Consider the following 11,576-nt stretch of genomic DNA (forward strand, 5'->3'; position numbering starts at 1 on the left):
TTCGTCCCTCCAGAGGCCCGTCTGTCCATCTCCTGGGCCCCGCGTCGTCGGTGCGTGTGGCCAAGGGCGAGGCGACAAGCGAGACCAAGGTCAGCGAGAAAGAGCGACGCTTCCCGGCGCCAGCGGGGGCGGTGTCTCGCTCCCTCCCCTCCCGGGCCTCCGGGTCAGCTCCGGCAGCGCCTCGGGAACCGGGACGGACTCCACTTGGCCTCGCCGAGGTCCTTGAGCCTGGGACCCCCTCCAGGAACTCCGCTCCTCGGCACCTGCGCGCGTCTGCTCCCGTTCCTCCGGCCCCCACCCAGCTCCGCTCCTCTGATCCCCCCTCCTCCCTCCTCGAGGGCTAGGATAGTTGCCAAGGAGACAGCCCCGCCCCGGCTCCCAGAGGCACCGCTTCTCCGCCCCAGGAAGCCCGGCGGTTGGCCGATGGGGCTAGTGCTCTAGCCGCCCCGCCTCCTCCAACCCCGCGGACGGCAGGGCGTTAATGGTCGCCAGGGAACGCCAGGCGCCTTCCTGATTGGCCGGGGATGCTCCGGTCGGGTCCGCCTCCCCTGTCCGCCAGAAGCGCCTTCAGGAGGTAGTGGGAGGGAGGTGCCAGGCATCTCCCCTCCAGCCGGGCCTGTGCCTTCGAAACTTTTCCCGCCCCCACTTAACCTCCATTATGTTTTATGAAAGCCAGAAGATCTGAGGACAGACACCCTTCCTCTTCGTCAGCCTCACACCCCTTGCGTCTCCCCTCCGCCTTCCCCAGCGCCTGAGTTTAACTCAATCCCTGGCAGCCTTAGTCCCTGGTTGTTAGATTTCCTCACAGGGAGGCAGGATTCCTTCCAGGTGAGGGTGATACAAAGGAGAATTGGACTGAGAGAACCATCTGGCCTTCGAGGCATCTAACAACTCTCCAGTCTTGTCTGACTCGAATGGAGGCTTGCAGAGGAAGGGAACCTGAGAAACACTGCCTCGGGTGCAGCTTTGAATTGAGGAAGTGAGCCTGGACAGACAACTTAATATCATCCAGTTCTTGTCTTTTTTTTCTACGCTTCGTGCTGAAACAAGTTTGGCAGCGTTCTTGGCAGTTAATGGGCCCAATGCCCCTGTGTGATGCAGGAGCCATGGATCGTGTTTTCTTGTCGCCTACCCAGACAAATGAAGGGAAGAGAATGTTTGGGAGGAAGGATGGCCTCTTCTTCCTGAAAAGAGAGGAGAACAAGAACTTGGAGAATGCCAAGTGGTAAAAAGTGGAGAGAAACTATCTAAATAAAGGCTTACAGGTGGGGCGCCCTGGCTCATGTCTGTAATCCCAGCACTTTGGGAGGCCAAGGCAGGTGGATCACGAGGTCAGGAGTTCGAGACCAGCCTGGCCAAGATGGTGAAACCCCATCTCTACTAAAAAATACAAAAATTAGCCAGGCGCAGTGGCGGGCACCTGTAATCCCAGCTACTTGGGAGGCTGAGGCAGGAGAATCGCTTGAACCCGGGAGGCAGAGGTTGCAGTAAGCCAAGATCTCGCCACTGCACTCTAGTCTGGGTGACAGAGCAAGACTCCATCTCAAATAATAATAATAATAAAGGCTTACAAATAAAATCACAAGCGCTCATCCCACGAATGAAGCGGGGAAAACTTTCTGCCCTCCAGAGGAACAGCTTCCAGCTCCATAGCTCTCTCCCATCCCAATATCTGTTTGTCCTGAAACCTTTGTTAAGAATGGCTTACATGGTCCAGCACTGGAGCCCACAGTCAAACAGCCTACAAGAGGACCAGTTTTGAGAAGAGCTGGACATGGGGTACCCTCTGGTCATCCCCAAAGCACTCACACAGGTAGGAAACAAGTCTCCTTCACAAGACAGTTTTCTCTGACATCCAACTTGCTGATCCACCAAAATTCACACAGGAGAGCAGCCACAGCCTAAAAATGGGTGGCGAGACCTCCAGCCACAGCTCTGACATCATACACTGCCTGCACTCTTATCATGAGCCACAAGTCCCAGGTGTAGCAGAAGCTGGGCCAAGACTTCATGCTGCCCAGGCACCCGCATTTCCACGTGCAAATTCAGCCTCACTGGCACCTGAAGTAAGAGTGGCTCACTTCCAGCCAGCCTCCTCCAGGACCAGGGTGCCATCTATGCACAGGGACTTCACAAGGAAGCCAGCCTCCACCTGACACACAGCCACAGCAGTGAGAGGCTCCAAGCCGAAGAAAGCCTCTGATAAGGGCTGCATCTTGACCCAACACCAGCTAATCCAAGGCAGGAGAAAGTTGGGGAGTCTACTGGCGTTGTCCTGCCTCTGCATGCATGAGGATGAGCCCTGTGCATGTCCTGAGTCAGGTGGTCACTTTCTTCACAGCATTATCTCCTGGCATGCCCAGCACTAGGGCAGAGCCATTCAGTGTGCAGCCAAGGCTTATGGTCAGCCAACGTGGCCAACGCTGCAGGCTAGAGAGCCTTCACAGACATTCTCAGTGAGAGGAGCTTTCGTATGCACTGCTCCCTTCCCTCATGCAAAGGACAAGCCCTCTTAAAGGCCTTCCATCCGATGCTAGAGGAGATGCCCCAGTGTATTGAACATGATCCTAAGTACCCAGGAAGACAGCAGCCACGGCACAGGGCCCTTTGGAAAGAACAAAGAAATGGAGGTCTTTGTGTATGCCTGACATTGGGGACAGGCCTTGGGACCAACCACTACTCTTACAAAACTAAGAGCAGTTTGAAAATAATGTTTTGTTCCCAGCAGTGGTTCTCTCAAACTTTCACAGGCATAAAATTCTATCCCTGGAGATTCTGATTCAATAGATGAGGAACTGGGCCCAGGGAGTAGCTACTTTTTTTTTTTTTTGAGACAGAGTCTCGCTCTGTCGCCCAGGCTGGAGTGCAGTGGCGCTATCTCTGCTCAATGCAACCTCTGCCTCCTGAGTTCAAGCGATTCTCCTGCCTCACCCTCCTGAGTAGCTAGGACTATAGGCACGTGCCACCACGCCAGGCTAATTTTTTTTAAATGTATCTTTAGTAGAGACGGGGTTTCACCATGTTAGCCAGGATGGTCTCGGTCTCCTGACCTCGCGATCCGCCTGCCTCAGCCTCCCAAAGTGCTGGGATTACAGGTGTAAGCCACCACACCCAGCCGAGAGTAGCTACATTTTTAAAAGATACTCAGCCTGGCCCTACCTCTAGGTGGAAATATCTGTGCGACGAACTGAGGAGCTGAGAATGCGGTGGAGCTAAGGCTTAAGGGTTTCACGACACTAAAAAAAATGGACGAAATGCTGGAAAGTTGGGTCATGAGGGCAGGAGGCAGAGGAGTTGGAGCCTGGTTTCTGGGCCCTAAGTAAACTTTACAAACTTCAAAGCTCTCAGGGACCTCTAGGTAATAATCATGGCACCTTTAATTGGCAAACTCAGGGCCAAGATCTGGCTGTCAGTCTGGGCTGAGAACTGGTGTTGCAAGCTGGGCTTTCCCCAGGCTGTGTTGAGGATTAGGGGAGGGGACTGGGATGTACACTGGAAATTAAAACCTGGTACAAAGGTATCTCCTACTGCCAAGATTCCTCTTCTCACCCCATGTGCCCCTGTGATAAAGTGACACACGAGTCAACCCGCCCCAGAAAAGCTGAGGGAGAGACCGTGGTGGGATCGGATTGGAGATGAGGTTGGAATGAAGTCAGTTCATTACTTGACACCCGAACACAGTGTCTTTTCTCCAAAATTTCTACCTCCTTTCAGGCTGATAAATCTGGTTCCTTCCTCCCTGGGTAGGCCAGACACAGGGCTGAGCTGGGTGACAGGCGAGGGCGCACAGGCCAGCAGAGGTCACAGGCCCTTGCTCTCCTTGTGCAGGTGTTGTCCTGACCAGAGGCAGGGCAGGGGCTGCCCATGGCTGGACTCTGCCCACAAAGGAATTAGTGGTAGATAGATAATGGAGTCGTGAACTGCTGGAGGGATTCCGTGTAGAACTTGGGGATACAGATGGGTATGGTTGCCACTGGCTACAAATCTAACACCAGGTGTTCCTAGCCTATCCTCCTCTGCCCATGATGGCACGTACTTAAAGACAGCAAAGATGGCGCGCATCTAAAGACAGGAAAGATGCAAGGACTGTTTGGACACAGACATGGGTTCAAGAAATACTTCCCTTTCCTCTTTGCTGTACTTTAAGATAAACACCAAAAGCACTAAAAGCAAGCCATGATGAATGGCTACTCGTGCTTGGTCAGGAGCTGATGGGATGAGTGGCCGGGCCACAGTAAGTTGGGAGTTCTGGCTCCGGCCCAACTCCCAACAACTGCGACTTTCTGAGAGCCTAGGTGAACTTGCGAAACCTTTGGATTTTTCAAGAGATGCCAGAAACCTGGATTTTGGTGCAAAATATCCCTTTAAATCTTCATCACTAATTCTTATCACTTAAAAACACTGCCTGGGCCCAAATCAATACAGCAACTGCAGGCGAGATCCAATACAGGGTCACTGGTTTTTTAAGTTGTGCAGCAAAAAGACAATGAAGGCCAGTGCGGTGGCTCCTCTGTAATCCCAGCACTTCGGGAGACCAAGTTGGGCGAATTGCTTGAACCCAGGAGTTTGAGATCAGCCTGATCAACATAGTGGGAACCCCATCTCTGCAAAAAATTTAAAAATTAGCCAGGCATAGTGTTGCCCACCTGTAGTCACAGCCATCTGAGAGGCTGGGGCAGGAGGATTCCTTGAGCCCAGCAGGTCTAGGCTGCAGTGAGCCCAGTTCACACCACTGCATTCCAGCCTGGGTGAGGAGCAAGATGCTGTCTTAATAGGTAAATAAATAAATAAACAAACAAACAGACAATGGGTATTGTGGGAAGGTCAAAGAATAAAAAAGAAAAGGCCAGGTGAGGTGGCTCACGCCTGTAATCCCAGCACTTTGGGAGGCAGAGGTGGGTGGATCACCTGAGGGCAGGAGTTCGAGACCAGCCTAGCCAACATGGTGAAACCCCATCTCTACTAAAAATACAAAAATTAGCCGGGCATGGTCGTGGGTGCCTGTAATTCCAGCTACTCGGGTGGCTGAGGCAGGATCACTTGACTCCAGGAGGCGGAGGTTGCAGTCAATCGAGATCGCACCATTGCACTCCAGCCTGGGCAACAAGAGCAAAACTCCGTCTCAAAAAATCAAAAAAGTAAAAAGAAAAAGACAACAGAGAAAACAAGGTTCTTCTCTACCTCAATCCTCTTAGCATCTCTGGGAGGAGAAACAGCTTTTGCTTCCCTGTATGGAGGTCTGGGGGGTTCTCACCTCAGCCCTGCCTCAGCAAAGGGGTCCTTGGAGAGCCCAGGGCAGCGGGGAGCAAGGTGCTGGCAGAAGAGGCTGCTGAGAGCCTAAGATCAGATTGTCCGCACCCCAGGCCAGCTCTTGCGGTGGATTCTGGGACCTCCCTGCAGGCCGCTGCAGAGGTTCGGGCCCCTGAGCCCATCTAGGGCCTCCCACAATGTCTAAATGGTCACTTGAGGCCGTCACCCACACTCCTGGAATATCTCGGGGTACAGCTGGAAGCCCACAGGCGGGTCCAGATCCCCGCGGCCAGGGGTTAGGCTCACAGACAGCCCCCCAGGGCGCCGGCCCCTACGCCTCTCGCCCCCGGGCCGATGGACCCATTGGTGCTTGGCCATGCCGGTCTTCAGGCTGAAGCAGCGGCCACACTGCGGGCAACGGTAGGGCTTCTCGCCAGTGTGAACGCGGAGGTGAGAAGTCAGCGCCGTGCGGCGCATGAAGGCCCGACCACACTCGGGACAGCGGTGGGGCCGCTCCCCACGATGGATGGCCCGGTGTTTGCTCAGGGAGGAAGCGTGGCCGAAGCCCTTGCCGCAGTCTGCGCAGTGGAAGGGCTTCTCGCCCCTGTGGCTGTAGATGTGCTCCACCAGCGTGGAGCGCCAGGCAAAGCTCTTCCCGCACACGTAGCAGCCGTGACGCTGGTCCGCTCGGGGGACAGGGGGGTGGGCAAAAAAGCGGGGGCGACTCCGGCGCCGCGCCTTGGACAGCTGCTCCAACCCGGCAAAGGGGGCTTGGGGAGCCTTCAGCCCAGGAGACCCGGCGGCCATAGGGTCGGGCTTCTCCAGGGCTCCCGTCCCTTCCCTTTGTCTTTCCTCTTCCTTGTTTCTGGAATCTGCTGAGAGATAAGGAGGGGAGAGTTGAGGCTTGGCTCATCCTGGTCATTGAATCCCACAGCCCGCATGGACAGGGACAGGCCTGTTGGACCCCCGGCTGCTCCTGGGAGATGGAGGAGTGACACCTGTTCCTCGGCTGCAGAGCCAGACAGAGCCGGGAGGGAGGGAACAGTCCATTCCGCCTCGGGGCTGGGGAAATGTCACCGCGGGGAAGGGCAGAGATGACGTGAACATCTGGGCCTGATCTGGAAGGAGGAGTGGACACCTGGGGATATTCCAGGCAGAAGGAACAGCACCAAGAAAGGCAGAACCAGGAGGGCATGGCCAAGTTCAGTAGGGCTGGATACTTTGCAAAGGCTGAGGCAAGAACTGAAGGAAGGAAATGGGAGGGCGGGATGGGGGAACATAGGAATCATAGTGCAGGAAAACTACTGGGGCGGGTCATGATGTGGAGGTAGAGTGAACGGAACCTAGAGGCCGGGTGCAGTGGCTCATGCCTGTAATCCCAATGCTTTGGGAGGCTGAGATAGAGGGTTGCTAGAGTTCGAGACCAGCTTGGGCAACACACCAAAACCTCTACCTCTTTACAATTTTTTAAATTAAAAAACAAAACAAACAAACAAACAAAAAAACCAGCCAGGCGTGGTGGCGAGTGCCTTTACAGTCTTAGGTACTCTGGAGGCCCAAGCGGGAGGATTGGTTGAGCCGATTGCTTGAGCCCGGGAGTTCGAGATTGCAGTGAGCTATGATGGCGCCACTGCACCTCCGCCTGGGCAACAGAGACCCTGTCTCTAAAACAAAACAAAACAAAAAAGCCCCCAGAGTGTAGTGACCACGCAGAGGTGAGGACTCAGGGGCGGGTATGGAAGGGCCAGAGCCCCCATCACAGCCCCTTTCTAGGCTGCATCCCGGAGCCAGGCAGGGGCTCAGCCTCCCGGCCGCAGTTGAGAAGGCAGTTCAGAGAGGAAACTGCTAAACAGGTAGCTGGAGGTGGCAGAGGGTACCGGGATGGGACAGGAACAGAGAAGTCCCCATGGGACTGAGTACCCGAACTCCACCTGGGTCCGCTTCTGTCGGACACTTCGCCACCTCCGGATCCTGGGCAGCCGGATCCCACAGTTCGGCCTCCTCCTCCACCCAGGACATGAGCGCCGGCTTGCTGCCTCCGACTCCTGGGGGAGAAGAACGCAAACCCCACGCTGCGAGGAGGCCGCCTGCCCGGCCCCGGGGCCCCCAACTCCACACGCATATCCCAGAGGCACGGCAGGGCCTGTGGGGGCGCAGGGCCCAGGCGAGCAGGTGGGGTTCTCACCGAGCGCGCCCAGGTGGCCGTAGATCTCCCGCATCACGTCCCAGTACAGGGCCCTCTGCGCGGGCCGCAGGCAGCCCCACTCCTCCCGGGAGAAGTACACGGCCACGTCGGCGAAGCTCACGGCCCCGGGCTTTCTCCACTCGGGTCCCGCCCGGTTTGGGTCCCGGGGAGGGAGCGGGGCCAGAGGCGGCGCCATGGGGAGTGTCAGCCCCAACGACGGATCGGTCACCTCCCCTGGCCAGGCCTGGGCATGCGGAACCTCCCGCGCCCGAGAACGCTTCCCCGGCCCGGTCCCAAGGGAAGGAGGGAGGTCAGTAGAGCCCCCGAGGGCCCACTAGAGGGGATGGAAACTAAGGGCCGATGGCTGCGAGTCCATAGTCAGAACTGGACGATGTCTTCAAATAAAACGGCGGCAGCGCGACCTCTCGACCTTTGCCCCTGCGCAATTGTACCCACGACGATGCCCTCCCCCTCCCCGCGCACCCCCTCCAGGCCCCGCTCTCTCCGTGCCCTAATCCAAAATGGCCGTTGCGGCTACAGGTGCCGGCCTTGAAAACCAGCCGCGCATGCTCCGGCCCCGCCAGGTGAGGCGGCACAGCTCAGAGCTTCCGCCCGGGTTTGCCGGAACAAAGCAGCGCCCTGCGGAAGGCAACCCTGGTGAACTCAAAAGTTAGTTTTCGTCTCTGGACCTTTTTATAATCGGACTTCAGCCCATCACTCTCTCGTTTTGTCCTCAGAAACGGCGACAGCAGCCTCTTCTCAATGTTGAGAGGAAAATGTGTGAACCCAGAAATTCCGAGACAGATCTCAATTACTTGCCAAGGTTGAGGACGCGCGCGTGACAGCCTCAGGAAGTCCTCACGACATGTGCCCAAGGTGGTCGGGGCACAGCTTAGTTTTATACATTTTATGGAGACATGAGACATCAATAAATGTATGTGAGAAGTACATTGGTTCTGCCTGGAAAGGCGGGGCAACTTGAAGCAAAGGCAGGAAGACGTGAAGCAGGAAGGGGGCTTCCAAGAAACAGAAGGTGAGGCACAAATGGCTGCATTCTTTTGAGATTCTGATTAGCGTTTCCAAAGGAGGCAATCAGATATGCATCTATGTCAGCCAGCAAAGGGGTGACTTTGAATAGAATGGGAGGCAGTTTGGCCCTAAGCAGTTCCCAGCTTGACTTTTTCCTTTAGTGTAGTGATTTGGGGGTCCCAAGATTTATTTTCCTTTCACAAAAGCCAAGGAGTGGATACAGGAGAACCTCCTCTATTGTAGGCTTGTTGGAGCTTGAAATTCTGGGAGCTTCTAGATGGCGGAAGCAGCGGGGAGAGTAGAGTAAGGTTGAGAAAGTCAGAGGGCCCTCTCTTCTAGGAGCTTCTCCCATGTGCTGTGCAGGACGCCTCCCGACAGCCTGTCTCCCTCTAGCTGCAGCCAGGCTCTTGGCTTCCCTGACGTCCTGCCCCTGCGCGGATGGCCCAAGGCTCCTAGGCTCAAACCCAGCTCATCCCTTTCTTACCCCAACCTGCTTCCCCTGGGGTCTTTATCTCAGTAAATGTCGCCAGCTGTCCCCTGAGACCTCCTTCTCACACTTCCTGATGGCCTACTCTGTGCTCCACGTGACTTCATGTATGTCCTGTGTACTGAAGTCAGAGTCACTTCCAACGCGCCTTTTAGCTCTTAGTGGGTTCTTTAGTTGAATCTAGGCCCAGATTGAGAATCGCCTGTAATCCTGGCACCTGGGAGGTCGGGGCAAGAGGATCCCTTGAGTCCGAGAGAATGAGATCAGCCTGCTCAATTTAGGAGACTCTATCACAAAAATAAATAAGAAAAAATGAATCGACAGCAGACAGACTAACAGGAGAAAAGAATACAAATTGTATCCGTTTTACATGTACTCAGGGATCTTCACAAGAGAGAGCAGTCAGAAAAAGTGGCTGAAGCCAGGTGCTTTTATATTTCTTTTTTTTTTTTTTTTTTTGCAGAGACAAGCAAACATTTATTTTTATGTCTTTCTTCCTATGTGTATTTCAAGTCTTTTTCAAAACAAGGCCCCAGGACTCTCCAGATTCAATTATGTCCTTGGGCTTGGTCGACTGCTGCAGGAGTCTTAAGGACCCTTGTACAAATGCTAGAGTGACTCATTTACCAACATTAAACCCTAGGATAGATGCAACAGAGCGGGACTCCTTCCTCCATGGAATGTGCTGATTTCAGATGACGTGGCACCCAATGTAGAAAACGCTGGAATTTTTCCTTGGAACTGGATTGTGATGAGAGGTGCTTGCCATGAATATAAGCTACTGTCTTTTCTTTTCTTTTCTTTTTTTGAGACAGACTTTCGCTCTTGTTGCCCAGGCTGGAGTGTAATGGCGCGATCTTGGCTCACCGCAACCTCCACCTCCCAGGTTTGAGTGATTCTCCTACCTTAGCCTCCCGAGTAGCTGGGATTACAGGCATGCGCCACCATGCCCAGCTAATTTTTGTATTTTCAGTAGACACGGTGTTTCTCCATGTTGGTCAGGCTGGTCTCAAATTCCCGACCTCAGGTGATACGCCCACCTCAGCCTCCCAAAGTGTTGGGATTACTGGCGTGAGGCATCGTGCCCAGCAAGCTACTGTCTTTTCTTTGACCCTTTCCAGTTTTTGAAGATAAAGCAGGAAATAATCTTCTCTGAAGATACTTGATAAAAATTCCCAAAACAACAAAAACACATGCTTCCACTTCATTGATAAAAATTTACTGCAGTTTGGCACCTGGGTCTAGTTTAGCTGGCGGATGAGCTGATTGATGCGTTAACCCCGATAGCCAGGTGTGCCCATCTCCTTCAGGAAGCCCACTCTATTTTTGGTAGAATGACAGGCCACTGAGAGGTGGAAAGGGCGCAAGAACCATGAGATCTCCTGGAAATGCTTCCTTGGGAAGGCAATTTCATGAATGAGGTCTTTCAAGCAAATGATGCCAAACTTCCCCAGGTCCTCCTCAATCACTGTATTGTCTGTCATGTCTTGTCAGAGGATGGTCTTATTCTTTTCTTTTTCTTTTTTTTTTTTTTTTTTTGAGACAGAGTTTTGCTCTGTCGCCCAAGCTAGCGTGCAGTGGTGTGATCTCGGCTCACTGCAAGCTCCACCTCCCAGGTTCATGCCATTCTCCTGCCTCAGGCGCCCAGCACCACGCCCGGCTAATTTTTTGTATTTTTAGTAGAGACGGGGTTTCACTGTGTTAGCCAGGATGGTCTCGATCTCCTGACCTCATGATCCACCCGTCCTCGGCCCCCCAAAGTGCTGGGATTACAGGCGTGAGCCACTGCGCCCGGCCGATGGTCTTATTCTTGACCTTGGCTTGTCCATGTTTCAAAATGAGTTCCTGGACAGACTTCAGATTTGGAAATCCTCAGGTCACATAAGGTTCCACTATACGCAGCATTTTTAGGTTCTGGGGGGTGACTTTTTACAAAGACACCACTAAAAATTTTCTTTAGGCAAAGTCTTGCAGTGGTTCTCTGCACCAGTAAACTCACGCCATCAATCCTTTTGATGTCTACAACAAAGGCCAAGGAATGTTTATCTGGCAATTCCAAGGCGTGAGGTTTCACTTCTAGTTGTCTTGAGATGCACCTTGTCACGTTTCTCCTGCCAGGAATCGTGTAGGAATGATTCCAGTCGCTTAAACCTGAGCCCTTTTCCTTTCCTCTGCTCTTTCTTTGCCAAAAATGCCTGCTTTGCCTGGGTGGCTTTGAGGGCTTGATAAGCCTTCCTATTTTTCAGGAGATTTTCTGGAACCAAAGGGATTTTTCTTTGCTCTTGCTCTGCCATCTTTCTAGTGGTGCAGCTATTGATCATTATATTTCTTTCTTTTTTTTTTTTTGAGACGGAGTCTCACTTTGTCGCTGAGGCTGGAGTGCAGTGGCGTGATCTCAGCTCACTGCAAGCTCCGCCTTCCGGGTTCATGCCATTCTCCTGCCTCAGCCTCCCGAGTAGCTGGGACTACAGGCGCCCACCACCACGCCCGGCTAATTTTTTTGTATTTTTAGTAGACAGGGTTTCACCGTGTTAGCCAGGATGGTTTCAATCTCCTGACCTCGTGATCCACTCATCTCTGCCTCCCAAAGTGCTGGGATTACAGGTGTGAGCCACCGCGCCTGGC

General features: G+C 53.7%; 1 protein-coding gene, 1 long non-coding RNA gene and 1 pseudogene across 7 annotated transcripts; 1 reads left to right on the forward strand and 2 right to left on the reverse strand.

Annotated features, from left to right (window-relative positions):
• Nucleotides 1-998: 998 nt before the first annotated feature.
• On the reverse strand, nucleotides 999-7,954 carry ZNF747 (zinc finger protein 747). 6 transcript variants are annotated; one of them, XR_008514861.2, is made up of 4 exons: nucleotides 7,436-7,917; nucleotides 7,182-7,295; nucleotides 5,255-6,122; nucleotides 999-1,184 (listed from the first exon to the last, which is right to left on the reverse strand). XR_008514861.2 is itself a non-coding variant. In XM_024233594.3 (3 exons), exons 1-3 carry the CDS (start codon nucleotides 7,629-7,631, stop codon nucleotides 5,473-5,475), a joined length of 963 nt encoding a protein of 320 aa, XP_024089362.2. In that variant the 5' UTR covers nucleotides 7,632-7,954; the 3' UTR covers nucleotides 4,345-5,472. The 6 variants fall into 6 exon arrangements, 3 of the variants coding, with proteins under 3 accessions (XP_024089362.2, XP_009248918.3, XP_054390839.1); XR_008514859.2 differs by having other exon boundaries at nucleotides 5,255-6,125; nucleotides 7,436-7,887; XR_008514862.2 differs by having other exon boundaries at nucleotides 5,255-6,125; nucleotides 7,171-7,496.
• A 425-nt stretch (nucleotides 7,955-8,379) lies between these two features.
• Nucleotides 8,380-10,141, forward strand: LOC134760383 (uncharacterized). Its single transcript, XR_010137741.1, has 2 exons — nucleotides 8,380-8,468; nucleotides 9,415-10,141. It is a non-coding gene; the product is annotated as an uncharacterized LOC134760383 (long non-coding RNA).
• A 51-nt stretch (nucleotides 10,142-10,192) lies between these two features.
• On the reverse strand, nucleotides 10,193-11,272 carry LOC112129396 (ribosomal protein uL30-like; annotated as a pseudogene).
• Nucleotides 11,273-11,576: the final 304 nt, after the last annotated feature.

Source organism: Pongo abelii, chromosome 18 (genome assembly GCF_028885655.2).
Source record: "Pongo abelii isolate AG06213 chromosome 18, NHGRI_mPonAbe1-v2.0_pri, whole genome shotgun sequence".
Taxonomy (NCBI): Eukaryota; Metazoa; Chordata; class Mammalia; order Primates; family Hominidae; genus Pongo; species Pongo abelii.